Below are 27,588 nucleotides of genomic sequence, written 5' to 3' on the forward strand. Positions count from 1 at the left end.
GTTGGGCACCCCTGCCATAGTAGTAAGATGGATGCTGCATGTGTTCTGTGTTGCAGGGAATTGTCTCGGTGAGGAAGGCTGTGAACACATACATGAAATTCTGGATGGGTTTAACATGGCTAGAGTACTTGGACCACTAAGGTAAGACTAACGTCACCTTCCATCTTTCTCGCCAATGATGTACTGTAACCTCACAAGCACTGAGTAATGTTATATGTGCGCGGACACCCAGAATTCATCCCTCCCCCTCACCTATTTTATTTTGTTAATTTCTGCTCCTGGGACCCTGTGGTTCTTGAGATGCTTACCGGGGAAGGTGCAGCCAATACTGTCCCTCCAGGGGACACAAAATGGAAGTTTAAATCTCCTGCGTCACGCGGGTCAATAGGAAGCTGAGATGTTGTGGATTCCTATTGGCTCGAGTGACGTGTGAGCTTTAAACTTCCCCGAAGTACGGACGGCCCCTTCTCCGGTGAGTGTCTTGGACAGCAGGGGGTCCCGGAGCTGAAGTTATAGTTACATAACAGATGAGGTTGAAAAAAGACAAACGTCTACCAAGTTCAACCTATGCTAAATTTGGGCAACAGATACGCGGTTCAGTTCCCTAGACTCCCTGCTTCCTAAAATGGGGTGCATGAGAGGTGGAAAGTGAAGTGCCCTTTCAAAGGACCATGTTGTATTTTGTAGTGATGACGACGGTGACGAAGAGGATGGAGATGACGAGGATGATGACGACGACGATGATGATGACGACGATGATGAGGAGGATGAAGAAGAAGAAGAGGAGGAGGAGGGAGAAGATGAGGAAGAAGAAGATGAACAGAAAGAGGAGACTCCCAAAAAAAATCCTCCACGAGTACGTTAAATAGCAGAACTGGCACCCGCCTGAGAGAACCACTAGAGGGGCTTGCATGCTCTATTATTATTATCCTCTATTTGTAAAGCGCCAACATATTCCGCAGTGCGGTACAACGTGGGTACAGAGGGACATTAATTACAAAAACTGAGTTTCATACAAATACGGACAGACAAGCGCAAACAGGTGATGAGAGCCATGATCCGGAGAGCTTACACTCTGTTCAAAGGTTATTTCTTGCCCCGTACTTGTTGTTTTGTTTAAACACATTACAATATACAGGCAAAAATAATGCTGTGTATTGCGGGCAGCAGCTGTAATCTTTGGACTGCCTCACTTCTGTATTGTATAAACTTCACCGTGTGTAGTCATACTCTGTAGCTTATTACTGCAGCATATTCAACTTTAGGGAGGTTAGGAATGTAGTCTCAATATCTGACCCATACAAAAAAGAAAAAAGTGTGTGCGTGTGCGTGTGCGTGTGTGTGTGTAGCACGTGCATTTTAAGTGAAACTTTGTCTTTTGTCACAGAAATTGTATTTGTGATGGTAATTTTTTTTAAATTAAAAATCAAATCACAATTTCAGTGACAAAACGCAAAGAAGTTTGACTTAGAACGTGCGTGCTCGGTACACACCGTTTTAGCTATTTGCACTTCTATATTTATACTAACTGAATTCCTCATGCGTGAGTGTGTGTGACTGCTCTTTGTTTTTAAAAGTTTTTATTTTCCATTCATTTGAAAAAGTTTTCTTCAGGTCAGAGGACCCTGCAGCACAATGTATAATAGCACATGCCAGCAGCAAAGTGTGTGTGGTGTGTGTGTCAGTGTCTGGGTGTTTGTTTTAGTGTCTATGTGTTTGGTGGGGGGGGGGGAGGATCTCAAGCAGGCTCTCCCAGCAGTGGTCTGGAGAAGCGAGTGATGAGCCCCGAGCCAGCCCTCCCTTTTCGCCACCCCTCGGAGGAGGTACAGGGAGGGGGTGTGTGAGAGACACAGACAGACATGTCCGTCCAGCTGTGACTCCTCCTGGTGGAAGCTGGCAACACTGACGGCCTCTTCTGCCAGGAGTGATGTCACCTCCGTCACCACTGACTTCCATCTCCAATCAACACATGAACGTCGCTAAAGAAGTTTCACTTCAAAAGCCGCTGCATTCCAGTAGTAGATTGTAAGCTTTTGGAGGACATTTTTTTTTAGTCCTGGTTTTATGATGCCCTATTACGTCCCCTGGAAATAATATTGAAATCTTTCCTTTGACCCTTTCGCTGCCAGAGGTGCGAGTAATGTATTTGCAGCATAAGGGGTGAGTTGGAAGTGCTTCCCGGATCCCCAGCTTTATTACTGTGGTTTTATCGCAGGAATCCACGCCGGTTCCTGCTCCCCATCCTCCTGCAGATGCATCCAGCTTCCTGAGCTTCCCGTCCCCCGAGAAACTCCTGCGCATGGGCCCGAAACGCTCCGCGCTCATCGCACAGCAGGTTTGGGAGATTTTCCTGCTATTTGCCACTCTGATGGAAATATCTCTTTCTTGTGAAAATACTGTATTTTTATTTAGTTACATTTTATTGCTGCAGCCTTTTTATAGTAAAGGACTAGAGCAGGGGTTGCCAACTCCAGTCCTCAAGGGCCACCAGCAGGCCAGGTATTAGAGATATTCCTGCTTCAGCACAGGTGGTGCAGTCTTTCTGATTGAGCCACCTGTGCTGATGCAGGGATATCCCTGACCTGCTGGTGGCCCCTGAGGACTGGAGTTGCCCACCACTGGACTAGAGCATGAAGAAGACCCCGGGTTCAGTGCAGAGGAGGGTTTATATCAAATAGAAGTGTTTAAAATAAAAGCTATATTTTATTTAACACACAACAAAGCAATGGCCACCAATCCTCTCTGGTTTTCCCATATTTACCAGTCAGTCTTCTGCCAGAAGACCCCTTTTGGTGCTGGGGAACACAAGTGACGGTGGCTTCCAACTTCATTAGGGGTGTAGCGGCAGAACACTGTTTAGTAAATATGGGCCATTGTGCTTTGCGGTGTTGGCATTTTGCCACTAGAAGCCATCAGCAGTGTCATTTCTTTTGTGACTGTCGTATTCACCGCTCGCTTTTCAGACGGACGTTGCCGACATTGAGACGGTCGTCCAAGCTTTCCTTCAAATCTCGTCGGTGTACAGGGAAGATAGTGCCGTGAGGGCGGCCGTGGAGGAGACCGCGGGTATGTGGCAGTCCGTGGTAGTCTTCTTCCTTTCTTACACCCACTTTCACAAGCTTATTCAGTGGCGCTATTTTTATTATAGATGGCTTGATGAAAAAGGCCTTTGACAGCACATCTTTCCAGCCGGACATGTTCATCCCCAGCCTGCTCGTGCACATGGGACTCCTTAAGGTAATGCTGCAGCCGGAGGGTGTCACTTGTGTTCACTTCTCTGTGTAACGTCCGCTGTAGGGCTCCTGTCTCTCCATTGTATGTTGTGGACAGTATGTTTGTAGGAATAATGATGATAAATGCTGAGTTACATTCTGCCTTGCACAGAGCTTGTATTTACACATGTATAAGGAGTCTTAGACACGCCTATAACATGCGATGGACCCCTTCAAGTTGGCCCCATGCGTATTAGTCAGAGAGCAGAGCAGTGAATGGTGTCTCTTCCTCCGTGTGTGGAGTGTCATTTGACATCACAACATCATGTGCTGTTTGATGCTGTGTTGTCATGGCGATGCGTCAACAGAAGCCGCCAGAGAGCATGTATAAGGCTTATGCTACGCTTATAGTGCTGGCAACGGCGACACGACGGTCGTTGGAAAATCAAATAGAGATAACTTCCAACAATTGCGACCAATCCGTCGCCATCGCCGGAACTATAAGCGCAGCCTTAAAGAGGCCTTGCACGCACCCTGACATTTCATTTAAATTTTGTGGAGAGCACAGGGCCTCTCTAAGCACCGCGCATGCCCCTCCTAGTTTGCGCACCCCTGCCCTAAAGCATATCCAATGTGACAAATTATTTGATTCATTTCTATATGTTTTTTTCTCTTAGAAGTATTGGTCATTTAGTTCAGTCTTTTGTCCAAAACACATTAAACTGCAACCACATCAAGGTATAATCCCTTTCAGCAGATACAGAGTGCAAGCAAAATAGTGTTATAGCATACTGTGGGACTGGGTTTTGACCTGCGTGTGTGTGTACGTGTGTGTGTACGTGTGTGTGTACGTGTACGTGCGTGTGTGTGTGTGTGTGTGTGCACGCCATAGAAAGAGATCTAGCTCAATCTTCTGGCCTTACATGTGTCACTCCATAAGGGATAAAACTGTCCATGCGTGTGGCAGCTTCTATCCGAGTCAGAATGTCCTACTTCCCCTTACAGAGCTGTATGGCGTATTCTGCCTGTCTGTAATAAATAAGCAGCCTGGCTCGCTGAGGTTTGCTTGAGCTGATGCTTTTAAATACCTTCAACAGGAAAATGCAACTAACTTGGACTTTAACACTGACCGTTACTAGCCGTTGTTATCTCTGTGGAATATAGTTGCCTGCGGATAGTATGTTTGAAGCATCGCCCAGAAGATTATAAGTAATTATGTTTTTTTCCCTCCCTAACAGAGTGAGGACAAGATCAAAACCATTCCGCACTTAAACGGCCCTTTAATGACCTTGAATCACATCGTGCAGCAGGATTATTTCCCCAAGGCTCTGGCTCCTCTGCTTCTGGCCTTCATCACAAAGTAAGTATACAGAACTCTGCAAAATGCTTTTCCAAACAAGAGGGTATCATACGGGGAGCTATAGACGGGCTTCAATTGCAGGAGTCATGTCGAAAAACGCACTCTTCCCGCTGTATTAAAGAGGCAGTCCAAGGCGTGTGTTTTTTTTTGTTTTTTTTTAATAAGGTTTGAAGCAGGGGGTTTCCGGGGCTGAACCCCATTAATTGCAGCTCTGTGGTCCTTCTGTTTCCGGAGATACAGACCTCCGATGGGGGTGCCGGTATCTCCTGCAGTTTTCAGCATCCCACGTCACATGGGCCAATAGGAAGCTGCATCTGATGACGTCACAGCTTCCTATTGGCCCACAGGGCCCGACAGCTTTGAAAAGCAGACCTCTAGTGAACCCCAGAGTGGCTATCTGCGCCCCCTACGAAGGTAAGTACAGTAGGGCCCCACTCATTCGGCTGCTTCGGTTCTAGGCCCCCGGTTGAAAAGCGGAAATCAGCGAAAAGCTGAACATGGCTTTTGTGCGCTTTGCACAAAAAAACTAGGTCCACCGGAGATTTCCCGTCTCCCCTACCTCCTACGCTGTCCCAGAATGCCCCCTCTGCACATGCGCAATCTCTGCGGCCCCCTTCGGCGCATGCTTGGAAACATGACTGCAGTGATAAAACAGAACCGCCGAATTGGTGGCTTGCCGAGAAGCGGGGCCCTACTGTACATCTGGGAGCAGGGGTCCCTGGAGCTGAAATGAAGAAAAAATGAAATTAAAAAAATGAAGGGAAAAAACAAACCAGCTGAGATTGCCTCCTCAAAGGAGCATATATTCTCTCCAGCCCTCCCCCCCCCCCCCCTATCAAAAAATTCCTACGACGTGGGAAACGGGGTGTTTTCAGAGCTAAAATTGTTAATTTCGGCTCCAGGGACCCCCTGCTTCCCGAGATACTTACCTCGTTGGAGGTGCAGGTAGCAGATTCGCAGGCTTAAATGTCCCGGTCAAATCTGCAAGGGATGACGTCATGGCTTCTAATTGGCCCGTGTGTTGTGAACGCTTTAAATTCGCCATTTCGATAGCCCAGCCAGAGTTACTGCCGGCATCCCCAGAAATTAACGCCGTACAGATTCGGAGACCCCCTACTTCAATCATATAACTAAAAAATAAAAAGGCTAGCAGGATTGCTGCTTTAAGCTAGATGCAACACCTCGTCCGCAGTACATGTTCAATGCGACTGTATTAGCCGACTGCAGCAATTTGCTGGATATTACCGCTATGGTCCGACTGGGTTTTCAATCAGTTCCGTGGAACTGGAGGGACCCACGAGATTTACCAGGTGTTGTGTTCCTGGAAATTGGAAATCACATTTGGTAATGGTGGATATTTTATTCAAGACCTGATGTAATATTATTTTATTATTAAATGCTGCACTTCTGATATAGCTTTCTACATTATATATAACGGTTAGTGTCTTTAGAAAATATATGTTCTACCACAGGGGTGGCCAACTCATAGACTGAGCCACCTGTGCTGATGCTGCGATAGGCTGAAAGCCTTTGAGGACTGGAGTTGGCCACCCCTGTTTTACCACAATACTAATATATTTGCGTACATACTGTAGGATAAATGGGTTGGTGTTGTACAAAGTCATGAGAAATCTTTGGGCTTCTGAGTCACAAGCAACTTTGTAATGGGTTCCACAGTTTTTAATAGGTGGCAAAGCACTGATTTTATGGGGGTGGACAAGATGTGCTGAGTAGTGTTGTGAGACCTTCTGTTATTGGGAGACGTGACCTTGTCTGTCAGAAGGCCAGTAACAGAGGAACAATTAGGCGGTGCGTATTGTCTCTGTCCCCCAGCGTTTCCTGACAATTACTCCATTGCATTTGATCCAACTTTCCAAGAGGAGTTCATCCCAATAACCCACACCAGCGTGGCAGAATGAGAGTGCATTCCAGAATCCACATTTGGCTGTTTGAACGTCTTGGATAGAAATTTTTAGGAGTCAATGGATTTAAAGCTGCAGTTCAAGGTGTCGTTTAAAATAAATAAATAAAGTAATTCAATATGTGCATCAACACAATCTGCACACTGACAAGTGATTAGCTAAATTGCTGATCGATCCGTTCTCCTGTAATCGATCTCTAAAATTCGGCTGGGGGTTCACTAAATGCATCTTGGGTAATCTTCTGCTGCACTGACAGCCGAAGTTATGTCAGGAAGATCATGTGACCAGGCAGGCACTAGATTCCATTGGTTCACTGCTAGAGAGGGCAGGCTCAAAAAGGTGATGCGGTTTCAGAAGGGGAAGTGACTTTGTATATGGTTGCTATAGGAACAAAAATGCTTGTTACATTAGAATGCATTCAAAATGTCTTTAAAATTGTTTTTATTTTCTTTAAATGCTACAAGTATTTTCTCATAGTACAGAACTGATTTAAAAAAAAAAAAAAAAAACACATGTAGGATATTGCTTGAACTGCTGCTTTAAAAAGGCGTTGGACTTGTAGATGGAAGCAGTCAGTGATGATTACTAACCACAGCGAAGACCTAACCGCTCAACCTATTACAGCCATACAAAAAATGGGAGAAGGGAGAGTAAAAGTGAAATATTATATTTAAATCCGGGTGCAAGTAGGATATATCAATAGTTATACACTAAGACCCAAGGGGGTCCAAAAGAACCTACGATATGCACTCGCTGTGGATGTCAAAGTAGTCACCATTTAAGGCCGCGTTTATAGTGACGGCGATGCGACCGATGACCTCACCCGTCGTCACTGGCGAACGTTGCACTTAGGTTTGGAGCGACGTCGCTGGCGACAACGCCAGTGACATCACAAAGGGGGTGGGCAGGGTGCAGTAGACGCTCTGTAATTGGTGTAGAGTCCCATGTGGCGACTGTCGCTCCCAAAATCAAATTTCAGTGGCTTCAACATTTTTTGCAGCTCTGTTTCTCCGTCGCCGTCGCGCTTACTATAAGCGCATGCGACGGATCCAATGTATTTGTTTTGGCGCGCCGTCGCCGGGCACTATAAGCGCAGCCTAAATCCTAGAGATATCAGTAGCCTTGATCACCATTGGTTATTTTGGGTGGATGACCTAACTAATGCACAACCTCCTATATGGATCATGTAGGATACGGACGAAAAATAATAAAATGTTATTGAAATCAGAATATTTAAAAATGCATGTGAATATTTACAGTAATAATGAATAAAAATACCTCCATGAACGAAGGGGAGAGGCGGCTAGCCTGAGCTTGAAATATAGTGAGCGTGAAGGCAAGCACCAGCACAGACTTAAAGATGTATGTATTTATTTATATAGCGCCATTAATGTACATAGCGCTTCACAGCAGTAATACACGTGACGATCATATAAATAACAAATAATACAAATAACAACAGATCATGGGAATAAGTGCTCTAGACATAGATTAACATTTAGGAAAAGGAATCCCTGCTCCAAAGAGCTTACAATCTAATTGGTAGGAGGGCATACTGGTAAGTGCATCTGCAAGGTGCCAAGTTTTATGTATCAGGTGTATAGTGTTAGGCACGGACCTACTCATATGCTTAGTTAAGCAGGTGTGTTTCACGGTGGGTAGAGAGGGTTCTAGTCAGGTATTGAGGGGAAGGGCATTCCAGAGGTGTGGAGCAGTCAGTGAGAGGGCTTTAGATTCAAGGGGGTTAGAGAGAAGAAATCCATGAGCAGAACGCAAGAGTCGGGATGGTGCACAGCGATAAATTAGAGCTGAGATGTAAGAAGGGGCAGAAGAGTGTAAAGCTTTAAAAGTGTGGAGGAGAATTGAATGTGTGATACATGATTTGATAGGAAGCCAGGAGAGGGATTTCAGGAGGGGAGGCGCTGAGACAGATTTAGGAAAGAGTAGAGTGATTCTGGCAGCAGCGTTTAGGATAGATTGTAGGGGAGACAGGTGAGAGGCAGGAAGGCCGGACAGCAGGAGGTTACAGTAATCAAGACGGGAGAGAATGAGGGTCTGCGTCAGAGTTTTAGCAGTCGAGCAGCAGAGGAAACGGCGTATCTTTGTAATTGTGCGGAGGAAAAAGCAGCAGGTTTTAGATGAGAGAGGAGTCGAGAGTGACCCCCCTAGGATCATGCTTGCACTTCTTGGTGTATGACTGAACTTCCAATAGTAATGTGGAAGGAGGTAGTGGGGCCAGGTTTGGGAGGAAGTATGAGGAGCTCTGTTTTTGCCATGTTAAGTTTAAGTCGGCGGAGTGGCATCCAGGATGATATCGCAGAGAGACATTCAGAAACTTTCGTCTGTACAACAGGTGTAAGGGCAGGGGTTGAAAAGTAAGTTTGTGTGTCGTCAGCATAGAGGTGATATTTGAACTCAAAAGATGTGATTAGGTCACATAGAGAGAATGTTTACAGAGAAAAGAGGAGCGGTCCCAGGACAGAGCCCTGGGGTACACCTACAGAGAGGTCGATAGAGGAGGGGAAGGTGTTAGCAGAAGAGATGCTGAAAGTACGATGGGAGAGGTAAAGGGAGATCCAGGATAGAGCTTTGTTACGAATGCCAAGAGTATGGAGAATGTGAAGAAGAGGGTGGTCCAGAGTATCAAATGTTGCAGAGAGGTCGAGTAGTATGAGAAGAGTGCAATGACCTCTGTCTTTGGCAGCATATAGGTCATTAGTTATTTTAGTGAGGGCTGTTTCAGTGGAGGGAGCAGTGCGGAAGCCAGATTGTAGAGGGTCTCGGAGAGAGTATGTGTTGAGAAAATGGAGCAAGCGAGAGAATACAAGACTTCAAGGAGTTGAGAGGCAAAAGGCAGGATGGAGACAGGCCGATGGTTAATTAGAAAGACGGGTTGGGTCAAGCTTGCTGTTTTTGAGTAATGGTATGTCTGTTGCATGTTTGAGGGAGGGAAAGGTACCAGAGCAGAGGGAGGAGTTAAAAACGTGTGTGATCAAAGGGATTATAGTAGGATGACTACTCTAAACCCTCTATAGGAAGGGTGAGTAGATGAATCCCTCGTTGAGTCCTAGAGGGCTGGTATGTGCATGTCGCATAATACATATAGATATATCTATTACAACTGTTGCTAATTTTGGAGAAATGTATGTTACTGGATTCTGTGAAATATTCTCTACATGTGCATAGATATCTGTTACACGTGCATTCACAATATGTGACCACCCTTTCTTGCGCTTCGATATATCCCTAAGACAGATGGATACATAGGGGTAAGAACATCATATAATATAACTCTAAAACAGTATGACAGATTGAAGATGTTCCTCTTGAATGAAATAATGTGACTGCAATTGTGCTTCAGACTGTTGATTATAATCAATTGATTCCTTTTGGACTCGCATACCAGATGAGGCATTATATAACTGCAGACATTTCATTGGCTGCAGCGGGTCCACACCTACGTGGATATGCTACTTAAGGTAGCATGGAGACTAACTGCACTCCTCCTCCTCCTGATGAAGCGTGGCGCGTCACGCAAAACGGCATCGGGGAATCGCTGATGTCATAGGGAAATGGCGGCTTGAGCTCTCAGATACACAGCCAGTATTAGCGATTCAGAGTGACAGTTCCAGCCTTGACTACATCGTTACTGTTGTCCGCATGTAACTTTACTCACTTTGTACAGAGTACTCCTGAGGTGGATACATTTGATACTATAAGTTATAAGTTACTTACCAGGTTGTTATGCGCTGATTACTATTGCCTCTTTCACCATATAGGCGCTTACTACCAGCTTTTATAGCGCATATATGGGACACCATCGGTCCCCTGTATACTCTTGTAGATACATGTTGAGTCAGCTATCTATATATTCTTTAAGATAGTTATGTGACTACAGCCATTTGCACCTACTGCAGGCTGGGTGTTATATGGTTACATATATGGGATGTACTCGCTTTATATTCATGTGCTGGCAATCTGTTACATCTATATCCGGTATTCCCCATCTGCATGCACACTGCTAAGTTTCTAGTGTCACCCCTGTTGATACATCCACCAATGTGGTTTGGGACAATGTGATATTGATGGTATTATTATCACTTGACTGAATGTGCAGCATATCCATACACGTTACATAGGTGTATATAGCGTGATGTGTGTGCTGGTGCTTGCCTTCACGCTCACTATATTTCAAGCTCAGGCTAGCCGCCTCTCCCCTTCGTTCATGTATGTGGTTTTTATTCATTATCACTGTAAATATTCACATGCATTTTTAAATATTCTGATTTCAATAACGTTTTATTATTTTTCGTCCGTATCTTACATGATCCATATAGGAGATTGTGCATTAGTTGGGTCATCCACCCAAAATCATTAATGGTTATCAAGGTTATTGATTATCTCTAGGACTTATATGGTCACTACTTTGATATCCACAGCAAGTGCTTATCGTAGGATTCTTTTGGACCTCCTTGGGTCTGTGTGTATAGCAAGTGATAACTGCCAGTATCCAGAGACTCAATTGATGTGTATTGATCAAAAAAAGACGAATTTCTCATGTAATAAGATAATCCTTCGGCTGCGCTTATAGTGCCGGCTACGGATGACGCCTCCCATCTCCGTAGCCCAAGCGAAAGTTGTAATTTGAGTTTGGGAGACGGCTCTAGCTACAAAGGGAGTGACGGAAGGCAGAGGGGTGGGGACAAGAGCAAGGGGGAAGGCTGAAATGGAGAGGAGTTGTAATTTCTGTTTGTATGCTGAATTTATAGTACTTTTACTTTAAATTATAGGAGCATTTACTATTTTAAAGTTGTTCATATAGTGTGTTTCACTTGACACACACACACACACACAATCAGAGCCGCCAACAGAAATCATGGGGCCCAGGACAAATGAAAGGAGCATCCCCCCCAACCCGTAGCGCACCAGCATGGAAAAACAAATATTAGCGTAACTTTTACTTAACCCCCAATACATATAAAAATACACCCCCAACCCCCCAATACATATAAAAATACACCCCCAATACATATAAAAATACACCCCAAACCCCCCATACATATAAAAATACACCCCCAACCCCCAATACATATAAAAATACACCCCCAACCCCCCAATACATATAAAAATACACCCCCAACCCCCCAATACATATAAAAATACACCCCCAATACATATAAAAATACACCCCAAACCCCCCATACATATAAAAATACACCCCCAACCCCCAATACATATAAAAATACACCCCCAACCCCCAATACATATAAAAATACACCCCCAATGCCTCAATACATATAAAAATACACCCCAATACATATAAAAATACACCCCCAACCCCCAATACATATAAAAATACACCCCCAACCCCCAATACATATAAAAATACACCCCCAACCCCCAATACATATAAAAATACACCCCCAACCCCCAATACATATAAAATACACCCCCAGCCCCCAATACATATAAAAATACACCCCCACCCCCCAATACATATAAAAATACACCCCCAACCCCCCAATACATATAAAAATACACCCCCAACCCCCCAATACATATAAAAATACACCCCCAATACATATAAAAATACACCCCCAACCCCCCAATACATATAAAAATACATCCCCAACCCCCCAATACATATAAAAATACACCCCCAACCCCCCAATACATATAAAAATACACCCCCAACCCCCCCATACATATAAAAATACACCCCCAACCCCCAATACATATAAAAATACACCCCCAACGCCTCAATACATATAAAAATACACCCCCAACGCCTCAATACATATAAAAATACACCCCCAACCTCCCAATACATATAAAAATACACCCCCAACGCCTCAATACATATAAAAATACACCCCCAATACATATAAAAATACACCCCCAACCCCCAATACATATAAAAATACACCCCCAACCCCCAATACATATAAAAATACACCCCCAGAATCTCCTCCCCCGTATCCTATATTTGTTTCAGACTCTACCAGTGCCACTTAGACTGAAGGATATACTCTCACTTCAGTCTGATATCTCTGAATTTATCTGGGGAGGGGAAAAACCGAGAGTAAATAAGACAATTATGAAAAAAACCACACGGACAGGAGGCCTAGCGGTACCTTGCCTGGTCTCTTACTACAAAGCGGCGCAATTGTGTCAACTCACACAATGGCAGACCAACCCCGATCGGAAAAGATGGGTGGATCTGGAAAAGAGGGCTTGTGCCCCACTAGAGATAGAGAATTTGTTATGGTTACCCAAAACAGCTATTAAATGGGCTGAACGACCGCTCTCATCGGTGGCCAACTCACTGTCGGTATGGGAGGCCACAAAATATAAACATACCCTGACCACAAGGCGCTCTATGATGGCCCCCTTGTGGGGCAACCCTAACTTTGCACCGGGACTAGTGGCAAATGCCGCAGGGCCCTGGAAAAAATATGGATATCTTAGGTTAAGAGATCTGGGGGGTATAACGAACAGAGTTAAATCATTGGAACAAATCAGATCTGACAAAAACATCCCACATTCCGAATTTTTTCGCTACCTCCAGATACGAGCGTTCTTCGCCAAAAACTCCCCCTTCCCACCATTAACCACATTCGAAAAGCTCTGTCTGACGAAAACAGACACACAGGGACTTACATCGCAGATCTATAGAGAAGTGGTCGGTTCTGGGAGCTCACAGCAACGACAGAAACTGACATACCAACTTAGATGGGAAACAGATATTGGGGAGGAATTGGAGGAGGATGACTGGACGGCTATAATAGAGGCTACTGCCAAGAGCTCCATATGCACTACTTTGAAGGAGAATGCATATAAAGTATTGATGAGGTGGTACCTCACCCCATTAAAATTATCAAGGTTTGTCACAGGATACTCCCCGCTGTGTCCCAAACAGTGCGGAGAATCGGCGGACCTGTTGCACATGCTGTGGTCTTGCCCTCGGATCTCACACCTGTGGGATGAAATTAGACATTGGATCCAGAGGATTTTTGACCTCACAATTCCCCCTGATCCGTGGCTGTTCCTATTGAACAGACCATGGAAGGGTCTTTCAAAAGCAGGTAATAAACTAGTTGCACATTTTGCAACAGCAACGAGGTGCGAGATCGCAGCTATGTGGAAACAACCAGAGACCCCAAATATCCCAAAAATTAGGAATCGATTATGGTACATCTGCCAGATGGAGAAATTGACGAGTCTGGTCAATGACACTGGCGAAAAATATCTAAAAGTCTGGACGCCTTGGTTGGCACAGACAGACATCCCGGGGATCGAGGTTGCCACGATATGGCAGTGATTATTCCAAGTGCATTCTCGTACAAAGTAAGCGGAACGGACAACGAGACCTAGTTGAGGACACACCACGTGAACACTCTGGGCGGCCCTCGAAGTCGGCAAACAAACGGTGTATAGTAAATCTACCAGCCACCTATGGGAAAGTGGCAGTGCAGCGTGCCCGCGCCCCCCCCCCCCCCATCCCCTTCCTTCCTTCCCACCCTCCCCCGCCTTAATTTACTTTTTTTTTTTTTTTTTTCTTTGTGTGTTGTTCCCCCAAGTTTAACCTACATAAATATCCCAACTGGTTTTAGAAATACCATGTGCAACGCATGAACTCTTGTGGCTCCAGAAGGAGAATGTAGCAGTATCGTACATGAATGTAATACTGTGAATGTTCGGGTTATTTGTATTGCGATGCTATTTATATTGAAAATATTCCAATAAACTTGAAGTTATATAAAAAAAAAAAAAAATACACCCCCAACCCCCCAATACATATAAAAATACACCCCCAACCCCCCAATACATATAAAAATACACCCCCAACCCCCCAATACATATAAAAATACACCCCCAATACATATAAAAATACACCCCCAACCCCCAATACATATAAAATACACCCCCAACCCCCCAATACATATAAAGATATATCCCCAACCCCCCAATACATATAAAAATACACCCCCAACCCCCCAATACATATAAAAATACACCCCAACCCCCCAATACATATAAAAATACACCCCCAACCCCCCAATACATATAAAAATACACCCCCAATACATATAAAAATACACCCCCAACCCCCAATACATATAAAAATACACCCCCAACCCCCCAATACATATAAAGATATATCCCCAACCCCCCAATACATATAAAAATACACCCCCAACCCCCCAATACATATAAAAATACACCCCCAACCCCCCCATACATATAAAAATACACCCCCAACCCCCCCATACATATAAAAATACACCCCCAACCCCCCCATACATATAAAAATACACCCCCAACCCCCCCATACATATAAAAATACAACCCCAATAATAAAACGCTGCACCCGGTGCCGGGTCGGCAGCGCTGGAAGTCAGCTGGGCTATGCTTCCGCCTCGCCGGCGTGAGAGGGAGGCCCGGCGTACATACGAGCAGCCATTGTGGGACTGAGAGGTGCCTGCAGCCGGGCCCCTGACACCGCCAGCCCCCCGCAGTCGCTCCAGCCGCTGGGCCCCCGCCAACATCCCCCACCCCCCATCGCCAGCCACCGGCCCCCCACCACCACCACACCGCCCTCCCCCTGCAGCCACCGGCTGTGATAATCCCCAAGGCAAGCCTGATATGTATATGTACTGGGGGTGTATTTTATATATGTATTGGGGGAGTGGGGTATATTTGTAGATGTATTGGGGGGAGTGGGGTATATTTGTAGATGTATTGGGGTGGAGTGGGGTATATTTGTAGATGTATTGGGGGGGAGTGGGGTATATTTGTAGATGTATTGGGGGGAGTGGGGTGTTTTTGTATGTATTGGGGGGTTAAGTAAAAGTTACGCGCTAAAAAAATATTTCCATGGTAGGTGCGCTATGGGTTGGGGGGGGGGTCTGCTCCTTTTCATTTGTCCTGGGCACCATGATTTCTGCTGCTGGCCCTCATCTCACACACACACACACAATCTCACACACAATCCCACACACACAACCCCCCCCCCACACACACACAATCACACACACACAATCCACCCCCACACAAACACAATCACTCACAAACACACAATCACACACACACACACACACACACAATCCCCCCTCCCACACAATCCCCCCTCCCACACACACAAACCCACACAATCAATCACACACACTCACAATCCCACACAAATACACACACACAATCCCCCCTCACACACACACACACCCTCTCCCTGCACTCACACACAGACACATTTCCCCTCTCCCTGCATCAGATCAGAAGCTATCTGATTTGGTTACAGCCTGTCACATGAGGAGACCGTCTCTGTAAAAATCAAATTCTACTGACTACAGAGATTCATGTCTCTTCGTCGCTCCGTCGCCCCTACTATAAGTGCATGCCACAGATTCAATGCATTTGTTTTGAAGCGACGTCGCCGGCACTATAAGCGCAGCCTAAGGCCTCGGTCCCGCTGCGCTCGTTGGCGCGGGCGGCCACACGCGAGTTCCCCACCAGCAGGGGAATCCTCCCGAGCCGGTCCCGGTCCCCCCTGGCGGCACAGCGCACTACACGCTGTGGCGCGTCAGCCGCTATGGGACACAAGAAAATGGTGTTCCCTAGCGTTGATGCGTCACGTGGTGTGGCTGTAAGCCAATGGGGAGGGGAGGCTTCGGGAGGAGGTGAGGCTTCGGGGAGCGGGGAGGAGTGTGGAGTGACAGCAGCGTGCCTGTCTGAGTGTGTGTGTGTGTGTGTATGTGTGTATGGTGTGTGTCTGAGTGCGTGAGTGCCTGCCTCTGTCTGTATGAGTGCCTGCGTGTGGGAGTGCCTGCGTGTGTGTGTGTGTGTGTGCCTTCGTGTGTGTGTGTGTGTGAGTGCCTGCGTGTGTGTGTGTGTGTGTGCCTTCGTGTGTGTGTGTTGCTTACCTTCAATCAGCAGCTCCAGCCCGAGCCCGTGGAGGGAGGGGGGGGAGAGTAGCGGGTCCCTCCGCTCAAGCCACGCCCCCCCTCCCTGTCAATGCTCCCGCTCCCTACAGACTGCATATCGCGGTCTGTGTATGTCAGCGCACCGCCTGTCTGCAGTGCGGGCGCGCTGACTCTGGGAGCGGGGCCTTAGCCTTAGGACTAAGCAGGCATGACTACTGATGCTAAAAATGAAAGATGCCTCTGGCGTTAATAGGGTTAAGTGAACCCCCCCCCCTCATTGATTTGATACGAATAGGTGTGGGATGCCTGTTTTTATTTCTCTCTCATCATGGGATACTTAACACATTTCTCCTGGACATACAATGCAGTTAATCTGTCGCTCTCTGTCTCTGCAGGCCCAACCGTTTACTGGAATCGAACTCCCTCGCCCGACACACTCTCCTGCAAACCCTTCATAACGTGTAACTTCTCCCGACCGAACCCGGACTGCTCAACAAAGCGCTTGTGTTCACCTAGGAGGGGAAACGATGGCGAGGACTTGGTAGGGACTGCAGCTCTCACCTGGAGAACAAGCTCTTCCTCCAATACAGATCGCCCCTTCCAGTCTTTCTGTTTACAACTCCTGAAGAACGCCTCTTATATGTATATTTTATTATTATACTTGCTACTTCAGCTACCTTGTTTTGGACCTCAGGGAAAAAAAACTCATAACTGAACATTTCTTGCAGACCTGTGCAATTTCGCAAGTTTGAAATGAGGAATATTTGTGCTACTTGGCTGCCTGAAGAGCAGAGTCTCATTTTTCTTCTTCCTTGAGTAGGAACGTGTTGGGAGCGCAGTGAAGTAGAGTGGAGATGTCGCCCGCGCCGTAGCTGATCAATGCTGCAGAGTATTACAACCTCTTCCAGTTCTGATAGGGTTAACTGCCATTTTTAACCCTTGTGCTGCCCTTATTCTGTAACGTGTGCTAGCGCAGTGGAGTTCACCTTCAGTCCTCAAGGCCCCCTCCTCCCCAACAGGTCAGGTTTGCATGCTATCCCTGTTTCAGCACAGGTAGCTCAATCAGACCCTAAAACTGGGGTATCCTAAAAACCTGACCTGTTGGGGGGGACTTGAGCCCCCTGTGCTAGTACACAGGCAGCCGTGATGAAGTTACCACGGCTTTCTGTGCACGTCGGTTTGGTGCCGGCGCACTTTACAGAACAAGGACCAAAGTGTCTAAGAAATAAAGTTGTACTGCAAATAATACATATGGAGGCGGCCCAAAAATATATATATATCCTTATTAAATTTGCACTATGTGCCGTGGTTTTACAGGTGGCAACTTCATCACGTAAGCACAGTTCTTTTTTTCCCCCGTCTAAGTAATGTCCATTCTGCAAAAAATACTTTGCACTCTAGGAAGATTGCCAAACTGCGACAATGAAATGATTGAGCATGAATCCCCGCACCGTCTGTAACTACCGGGTGGCTTTTAGTGCACACTGAGGAAAACTTCTTGTGAGTATGTTGGTATTTGGCCAGTGTGGAGTTGTAACTTTTTAAGGAATTGCAAATTGTAGCATATTGATGCCCTGCCACAAATGTAGGGGGGACGGGGGGCGCAAGGAGATGAGATATATTTAGTCTCAGCAGATTATTACTCCCAGATTACAGTGAAAATATTTCTATTATACTGTATTCTAAAGTCGGCGTGAAGTCTGAAACCAGCTGCCACGGAGTCGCCACTGTTAGGGGATTAGGTTACCAGAACACTTTAAGAGTATATATTAGTGTATAGTAGTAATAGAGTATGGGTGGCCAACTCCAGTCCTCAAAGGCCACCCGTGCTTCAGCACAGGGGGTGCAGTCATTGACTGTGCCACCTGTGCTGAAGGGATATTTTTGAGGTGCCCCTTGAGGATGGGAGTTGCCACTCCTGTAATTGAGGGAGAATAGACTGGTTCTTGATTTAATAACTTGAGAAACAGTTTACCTCCCGGTGGCTTAACATCTGCGAGGAGCCTTTCTGCTGAGTGTATATCGCTGGAGTGCCCAAGAATTGTAACCCCCTGAAGTTCCTGCATTGTAATCACAGGAGTTTCAGATTATTTTAATAGAGAGCCTGACTGTTACTTTAATAAATGGGCAAATACATCATGGTATTTAATATAAAGGGAGCCACATTGCTACTTTAAAAATAATCTACCAAGAATAATACACACGCTAAGAAAATGCCTGAGCTGCCCTCTGTCTGCACTGCAGTTACAATTGTGTACATTCCCCCATAGTATCGAAAAATGTCATCTTAACACAAGTGGGTTTACTTCCGTTTAAGGACTACACTATCCTTTGCTATTTACAATGTGATAAGTTGGCCATTTTAGCTTTTGCATAGCATATTGGGTCACGATGTTCTGCCCACAGAAGCACACCTGGTTTGTGTATTCAGAGGTCTTCACTAGAAATTCCTTTTATAGTGGACCTCTGTTACCCAATGGGAATTGGTCTTTGACCCCATGGCATGTAAAGCCAGTCTTGGGGTTTAGAAAGCGGACTTTTTCTTACAGAAATGCAGAATTTGAATGTTAGTCCTATTTTAAAAAAAAGTCTTAAAACTACCGTTTTCCGTGACCAAAAACAACAAACTCAATATTTGGGCAACTTAACCTGTTGTTGCTGGTAAGGGGTTAGTGATCTTGTCGCTACTGTAATAAAGAGGCTTTCTTAAATAGATCTTTGCTCATTCAGAATTTGTAGCGCAAGAATGAAGGTCAAATGGTGTTAAAGAAAATTGGAGTCTTTGCCTCGGAGAACCATGACACAAGACCCGTCTGACATGTAAAAAAGAAACATCAGTTTTCAGATTGCGCTATTAAAAAATATTGCAATATACAATGGATCCAGACTTCTGAGTTAATAGACGTGTGAATTTTTTTATAAGGGTTATATTGTAACATGTTTTATTTCCCAGCCGTGCTTTAATTTTGAAAGAATTTGCCTGTCTGCATTTGATGTTTGCAGCCTTTTGGACCTGGAACTCTTCACAGTCTCCTTTGTGAACAGGTCCTAGAATAGCGGCTTTGTTTACTTGGGGACATAGGCACAGATCCACAAACTGGTGCGAAGAACCCAGTCGCAGCATGTCTTTCCTGCCATTCATATGAATAGGCGCGGAGGCTAAAACTTAGCAGCCTGCTGTGAATCGGGGCCTGTAATAGTAAAGGGAAACATGTCCAATTTAGGACATAAATATTTGTATAATGTACTCCATGAAAAAAGAAAACCCAAACACATGAATTTATATTTTCTTTTAAGACCCCTTCATTAGCTCAAATCTGGGTGAGAAACGAGATGATAAACGTATGTTTGTAATGAATGGAGAAGAATCTTTCTGTCTTGTATTTTCATCTTTGAAGACTTGGGCGAGAACAGAATAAGAGCTTTAATAAATGTAGCCAGGATCTTTTACATTTGGATAGAAGTTCTATTATTTTGCTTCCCTAATCCCAGCAACATCATTTATCTTTCCTAGAGGTTCTCAAACTGTCTCTTGTAAACCACGTCAATGTTAAATCTGTTTGGCGGACAACCATTTTTGGTTCTATTGAACAGTGTATTTCTATCTGTGACAAGGTGAAGGGAAAGTGCGCAACTATTAAATTCTAACACACACGTGAAGTGATTAAATTGTGATAAAAAATAAGTGAAATACGTGACCTATTTTTATCAATTTTGAATGAAGCGTCTGCAGCTGTGGTACCAGGGATGGCTCAGAGCACCCCCTAGAACGTTAGACAAATAGACAAAAAAACACAGCGCACAACGCTCATAGTGCATTAAGTATATTAAATCAAAAATTCAATATGGTAAGTAATGTGCGTACATCAAGTTAATTACAAGTGAGCATGTTAGGGGTAAGTTACCCATACACCAACAGATGTCATCAGTGGAAACTGGTTTGGATGTCACCAGCAGGAACCCTCTGTGGTGCCAGGTTCTGTAGCATCAAAAGGGGAGTCTTTTTGAGATAACCACTCCGTGAATAGACAGTGTCCCGTGTTTGCAGTTCACAGAGAAGCAGCCCTGTCTCTAGGACATACACGGCAGCTTCAATCCTCCTCCAAACCTCCGTTGCGGCAGGCACTTCCGGGTTGTGACGTCATCCGTCTAAAGCAGCGCTGCTCGCGTGACTGTCCTCCGGTAGCCAGGTAGATAATGCCAACGGGGTGGGTAACAGGTCTCAGGATACTTGTTTAATCCAACGCGTTTCGAAACCGAACAGGTTTCTTCATCAGGGAATGTAGAATGGTGCAGTAGCTAGCATTAAAATACCCCGCGCTGGTAGCCCATTGGTCCGTCACACGGACTTATTAGCCAATGGGGTAACAGCAGGGGAGAGTCCATATTGAAGAAAAAAACCTATCAACAACAACTTTATTTAACATAATCTAAAATGACATACAGTATTAAAAAAGCAGCGATTCTAAAACGAAAAAGAAAAAGTATTACTGCAACATATTAGAAAACAACAATTAATAAAGATCTCATATAAATGGAATAAAATATTGGACTGAACCTACGAATTTTCAAAGAAGAAGCACGAACTAAAAACAAGTCCTAAACCAGGGGCACAACCTCTAATCAATATCAACTATAGCAGCTTTCATATTTTTAGATTTGGGATCAATAAATATAGACCTATATACTTATCACTTTACACATATTGCGCATTGCAATATGTGGGACGTACCAAACGTCTTTTAAAAATAAGGATCCAAGAACATTTGCGGAATATAAGAATTGGATACATGCAGCATAGTTTATCTAAACATTATGCTTTGCATCACAATAAAGACCCTTCCTCACTTTTATTCAAAGGCATTAAACATGTACATAGAAATAGGAGAGGAGGAGATAGGGTTAAGGAATTGTCAATTCAGGAAATCTTCTGGATACACAAATTAAACACACTACATCCAGGGGGTTTAAACGAGGATATCGATATTTGGTCTCTATTGATTTTATTGATTTTATAATAATTATTGGTCATCTTATACTATATTAGTGAAAGCACTGTATGTTTGCCTGCCTGCCTGCCTGCCTGCCTGCCTGCCTGCCTGCATGCATGCCTGCCTGCTGGATGTCCGGTGTCCCTAGCGGCAATCTCATTGGTCCCTTGGCCCGCCCGCCCCCGCACACCTCTCATTGGCCTCACACACTCACACCACCCCCTTGGCCCGCCCCCCACACCTCTCATTGGCCTGAGGCGGAGTGACGGGCCAAAGGTCCAAAAAAATAAATAAAACACACACACACACACACACACCTCTCTCCCCTCTCCAAATCACCTTTTCCCCCTCCCCAGCGGCATCACCTCTTCCCCCTCCCCAGCGGCATCACCTCTTCCCCCTCCCCAGCGGCATCACCTCTTCCCCCTCCCCAGCGGCATCACCTCTTCCCCCTCCCCAGCGGCATCACCTCTTCCCCCTCCCCAGCGGCATCACCTCTCCCCGCTCCAAATCACCTCTCCCCGCTCCAAATCACCTCTCCCCCCTCCCCGCTCCAAATCACCTCGCTTCCCGCAGCTGCCACGCGGCGCGTAAGATGGCGGACCCCCTTCCTCCCTCGCGGCGCCGAGTCAGACGGTGGCGGCGCCCGGAAGTACAGGTAGGTGTCGCTCCCCACCTCCGGCGCCAAACGGAACTGAGAAAGGGCGCCTCTCCCTTTGACGCCCCCCCCTCTCCCTTTGACGCCCCCCCCCCTCCCTTTGACGCCCCCCCCCTCCCTTTGACGCCCCCCCCCCCTCCCTTTGACGCCCCCCCCCCTCCCTTTGACGCCCCCCCCCCCCCTCCCTTTGATGCCCCCCCCCCCCTCCCTTTGACGCCCCCCCCCCCCTCCCTTTGACGACGCCCCCCCCTCCCTTTGACGACGCCCCCCCCTCCCTTTGACGCCCCCCCCCCCTCCCTTTGACGCCCCCCCCCCCTCCCTTTGACGCCCCCCCCCCTCCCTTTGACGCCCCCCCCCCCCTCCCTTTGATGCCCCCCCCCTCCCTTTGACGCCCCCCCCCTCCCTTTGACGCCCCCCCCTGCCTTTGACGCCCCCCCCTGCCTTTGACGCCCCGCGCGCACACACTGACTGACTGCCGCACGCACGCACACACTGACTGACGCGCACACAAAGCCTGACTGACGCACGCACACACTGACTGAGGCACACACTGACTGTGTGTGCGTCAGTCAGTCTGTGTGTGTTTGTGTTTCTGCCTCAGACTCACTGACGCGCGAGCAAACACACAGTGACTGACGCACACACGCTACATGAAGCTGTAAAGGAGGGAGGGAGGGGGGGGACTGGATTGATGTGAATGGGGGACAAACAGAGAGAGGGGGGAGGAGAGAGAGGAACGGGAACATTACATCCCGGGCAACGCCGGGTCTCTCAGCTAGTTTTTTATATATTTTGCTATAACCTTTTAATAAACATTTTTTAATGTAAAGTTTACAATATATATATATATTTTTAGAGTAGTCAAATTATGTGAGTAATATGTGTAAAGTGATAAGTATATAGGTCTATATTTATTGATCCCAAATCTAAAAATATGAAAGCTGCTATAGTTGATATTGATTAGAGGTTGTGCCCCTGGTTTAGGACTTGTTTTTAGTTCGTGCTTCTTCTTTGAAAATTCGTAGGTTCAGTCCAATATTTTATTCCATTTATATGAGATCTTTATTAATTGTTGTTTTCTAATATGTTGCAGAAATACTACTTTTTCGTTTTAGAATCGCTGCTTTTTTAATACTGTATGTCATTTTAGATTATGTTAAATAAAGTTGTTGTTGATAGGTTTTTTTCTTCAATATGGACTCTCCCCTGCTGTTACCCCATTGGCTAATAAGTCCGTGTGACGGACCAATGGGCTACCAGCGCGGGGTATTTTAATGCTAGCTACTGCACCATTCTACATTCCCTGATGAAGAAACCTGTTCGGTTTCGAAACGCGTTGGATTAAACAAGTATCCTGAGACCTGTTACCCACCCCGTTGGCATTATCTACCTGGCTACCGGAGGACAGTCACGCGAGCAGCGCTGCTTTAGACGGATGACGTCACAACCCGGAAATGCCTGCCGCAACGGAGGTTTGGAGGAGGATTGAAGCTGCCGTGTATGTCCTAGAGACAGGGCTGCTTCTCTGTGAACTGCAAACACGGGACACTGTCTATTCACGGAGTGGTTATCTCAAAAAGACTCCCCTTTTGATGCTACAGAACCTGGCACCACAGAGGGTTCCTGCTGGTGACATCCAAACCGGTTTCCACTGATGACATCTGTTGGTGTATGGGTAACTTACCCCTAACATGCTCACTTGTAATTAACTTGATGTACGCACATTACTTACCATATTGAATTTTTGATTTAATATACTTAATGCACTATGAGCGTTGTGCGCTGTGTTTTTTTGTCTATTTCTATCTGTGTATGCCAGGGGTAGCCAACACCAGTCCTTAAGGGCCACCAACAGGTCAGGTATTCAGCACCTGAGCGCTGTGCGCCATGTCCCCACAGCACAGCCGCAGGGGGGGAACGCTGAACGCCGTGTCCCCGCAGCAGCACTGGGGGATGGGGCGGGAGAGCGCTGTGCGCCATGTCCTCGGAGGGGGGTGGGGGAGCGCTAGGAGAGCCTGCAGGACATGCTGTGCGCCACACTTTGAAGAAACAAATACTGACACACACAGACACTGACTGACACGCGCACACACACACACACACAGTGGCACATACAAGGAATTGACAGTTACTATAAATATAGAAGTGCAAATAGCTAAAACACGTGTTGTAACTCAAACTTCTTTGCGTTTTGGCACTGAAATTGTGTTTTGATTTTTTTTTTTCCCAACTTATTTTTATTGGCAATTTTCAGTTGGGATACAGAAGATAAAATAGGGACGGTAAGGATATCAAACATTCGGGCCCAAATATCCACCTATAACAAATATCCAAATTGTTAGGGTCCTCCTTAACATCCCATAACTATGCAACTACATGAGGGGGAGGGGGTGGTAACATTATTTCTGAAAATCAAAGTTTATTTTTATTGTATGCTGCAAGTCATACCTATTATTATTCAAAATTGGATAATTATTACTTTAGCTCATTTGAGTCGTGGCTCTGCTAGACCAACCCGGGAGGATCATCGTCTCTTGTCTACACCCAAGCCAATTCTCTGATATCTCTGCCCCCCTTCTTTAGCAAACCATGGGTCCCAGGTCTGGGAAAATTTGTCGCAGCTTTCTCTCAGGAAAGGTGTGAGTTTTTCCATCGTAGCGATATGCCAATATTCTGCATTTTACCATGGACAGAGAGGGGGCTTCCTGTTTTTTCCAGGATGCCACAATACAGCATCTCATAGCTGACATGATGTCGAAAATTAGTTTGGCTGAGGCTCTTGACATATCTTGAACTGGTCTGCCTCGTAAGGCAGACCAGGGGTCAGGTCTCAGTTCCACGTTCAGAAGTCTGTTAATAAGTAGGTAATCCCGCCTCCAGAGGGGGACGAGTTTCGGGCTGCTCCACCAGATATGTGACATTGAGCCAACCTGTCCACACCCTCTAAAACAGGCCGGCAAGTTGGAGTTGAATATCGCGTAGAGTCTATCTGGTGTCATATATCAGTGAAATAATAATTTATAGGAGTTCTCTTTGACCACAGTGCAGATCGAACTTTTTGCCGCAGGCTCCCAAATATCATCCCAGTCTTCGTCATCCAGGACCTCACAGAGTTCCTCCTCCCATTTTAGTATATAGGAATACTTGTTATCTATCCCCAAGCTAATTAGGGAATAATACAAGGCAGAAATCATGCCCCTCTCTTGAGATCTATACATAAATAAAGCTTCTAAATAGGTGCGTGTAGGAGGATCACCCGCCTCGCAAAACTGAGTGACACGTTTAACCTTTAGATATCTGAATATTTCTGAGAGTGGGAGATTCTTTTTTTTGTTATTCTTGAAAAGGCATAATACCAGTATCTGTGAACAGGTCTCCCACTCTGGCAATACCGGCTGTCCTCCAAACTTGGAATGTCCCTATCGGTCAGCCTGGGTCAAAATCTGGGCTACCAAAAAGTGGGATCATGGGGGAAGCAGGCTTTTGTAAGTTTGAATTTGAATTTCAAACAGTCCCATAGTGTCAGTGAGTGTCTAATCACTGGGTGAGAGAATTTGGTGGCCTGATAGATTTGGTCAACCATAAGAGAGTTTTAATATCTGCTGGTTTGGACCCAATATTCTCTATCCACGCAGCCCCTCGTTTGCGGCTCAGAGTTCCAGAGCATAATCTGCCTCTGCTATGAGGCCTGATAGTATCCTAGCCCCCCCTTATCATGAGTCTATATAGTGCCTCTCTTTTGACCCGTGGACGCTTCCTATTCCATATACATTTTGTGATGTTGGATTGGAGGTCCTCAAGCTCGCTAACCGGAACCTTAATAGGGAGAGTGCAGAAAAAGTACTGTGTACGTGGAAGGAGATTCATTTTAATAGATGCAATTTTGCCTATCCATCAGATATTATATTTACCCCATGCTTCTAGATCCCTCTTCAGGTTTTTAATTAGTTTGGGGTAGTTGAATTTGTATAGAGTTTCATATGATTTAGTAATATTGATTCCAAGATGGGGGATATAATAAGTTTGCCATGAAAAATCGAAATTAAGTTTTAAGAGCTTGACTGTATCATTGGTAAGTTGACCGCTAGTGCCACAGATTTGGTGTAATTAATTTTGAAGTCCGACATACTTCCGAAATTCAGTAGTCGAGGGATTGGTACATGATTTGGGAGAGAGATCAGAGGGCATGAGAGGGTCAGAAATATGTCGTCCGCAAATAGCGAGATTTTATAGTTATTGTTATCCATAGTCACCCCTGATATGTTGGGGTTCAGTCTGATTGAGGCCGCTAAGGGCTCAATGGAGAGTGCAAATAGCAGAGGAGACAGGGGTCACCCCTGCCTAGTGCCATTGGTTATTTGAATTTTATTAGAGAGTAGCTTATATACCTGGCGTTGCCCGTGATTTCATGTCCACGTGTACTGACCCAGTCGTGACACAGGATGGAGCTGCCAGGACTTCAAACCTGCAAGGGTAATTAATGGGTGTGTGTGTGTTGCTGCTCCTCCTGCTCGCGCGGTGTCCCCCCCTCCTGCCCCCGGTCCCGTGGATGGCTGCCTGTGGGAGGTGGTAGCGGGGGAGGGGTGTTCCTTCTCCCACGGTCCCCGTGGCTGGCTGCCATGTTCCTTTTGCCCCCCTCCCCCCCCCCGGTCCCCGGCGCTCAAGTTTCACCTGATGCAGACTGAGTAGGGAAAGTACCTGCTCCCATACGCCAATGCTTCGCCAAGCCCCAAACAAACAATTTTTTACTTTTATATAGTTATTTGCCATCACGTGATGTCAGTGGGGGCGGATAGCTCTTTGTGATGTCACTGGGGCGGGGTTAGTGTGTTGCAATGTAACCGCCCAGCCGGTCACAAACCCACAAACAATTTTTGACTTGTATATATAGAAGAGAAGATAGATAGAAGATGAGGCCAGCGCATCTGACTCTAGCTGAGGGGTGCTGGTATACACCTCTGGCACCAGGCCACGAAAGCAAAATACCGGGTCGCCTAAAAAAAAAAACTCGAAAACCTAGGTGTTTCGTTGTTGGGTTTTCGTTTTTTCCCGAAACTCTAAAATACGAGTAAATAACGTTGATTCGGGACTATTGAATAAATAATTCAATTAATCGAGACAAACAACGCGTTGGTGGGGGGCTCTGTACCCCATAATGCTGTTATATTTTTTCTTGTAGAATCCATTAAACTATTTTTTTATGGGAACTAGCTCTCATTGGATTTTCTTTATTCACTTTTTTGATCCTGTGTGTTTGGTGCCTGCTTTTTCCCATCTGCATATTCTCAGGACTATTGAAAAAAGGATGCACACCCCCCATCAGTGGAGGAAGACACATAAGCAGTGATGACAAGGATGACAAGCCTACTCAGAGTGAGTTATTATTTCCTTATCTGGACATTCTCCATTCCGATGTAATATGTTGGATCACGTCAGTGTGAGGTCCCTTACTACTGTGGGGATCCTAGTCCACTAGTCGGTTGTATATTGGAGTTATATCTGGAGCTGTTATCTGCTTTGTCTGG

At 45.8% G+C, this 27,588-nt stretch overlaps 1 protein-coding gene across 1 annotated transcript in view; it reads left to right on the forward strand.

The window, feature by feature from the left end:
* RANGAP1 (Ran GTPase activating protein 1) overlaps positions 1-19,295 on the forward strand; it is a 36,714-nt gene extending 17,419 nt beyond the window's left edge. The window contains exons 10-16 of the mRNA XM_075573721.1: positions 57-141; positions 688-856; positions 2,216-2,335; positions 2,964-3,066; positions 3,149-3,237; positions 4,451-4,572; positions 16,810-19,295. Of these exons, the coding sequence (XP_075429836.1) occupies positions 57-141; positions 688-856; positions 2,216-2,335; positions 2,964-3,066; positions 3,149-3,237; positions 4,451-4,572; positions 16,810-16,879 (758 nt within the window). The 3' untranslated portion in view covers positions 16,880-19,295. The remainder of the gene's footprint in view (positions 1-56; positions 142-687; positions 857-2,215; positions 2,336-2,963; positions 3,067-3,148; positions 3,238-4,450; positions 4,573-16,809) is intronic.
* The last annotated feature ends 8,293 nt before the right edge of the window (positions 19,296-27,588 follow it).

Source organism: Ascaphus truei, chromosome 17 (genome assembly GCF_040206685.1).
Source record: "Ascaphus truei isolate aAscTru1 chromosome 17, aAscTru1.hap1, whole genome shotgun sequence".
NCBI lineage: Eukaryota > Metazoa > Chordata > Amphibia > Anura > Ascaphidae > Ascaphus > Ascaphus truei.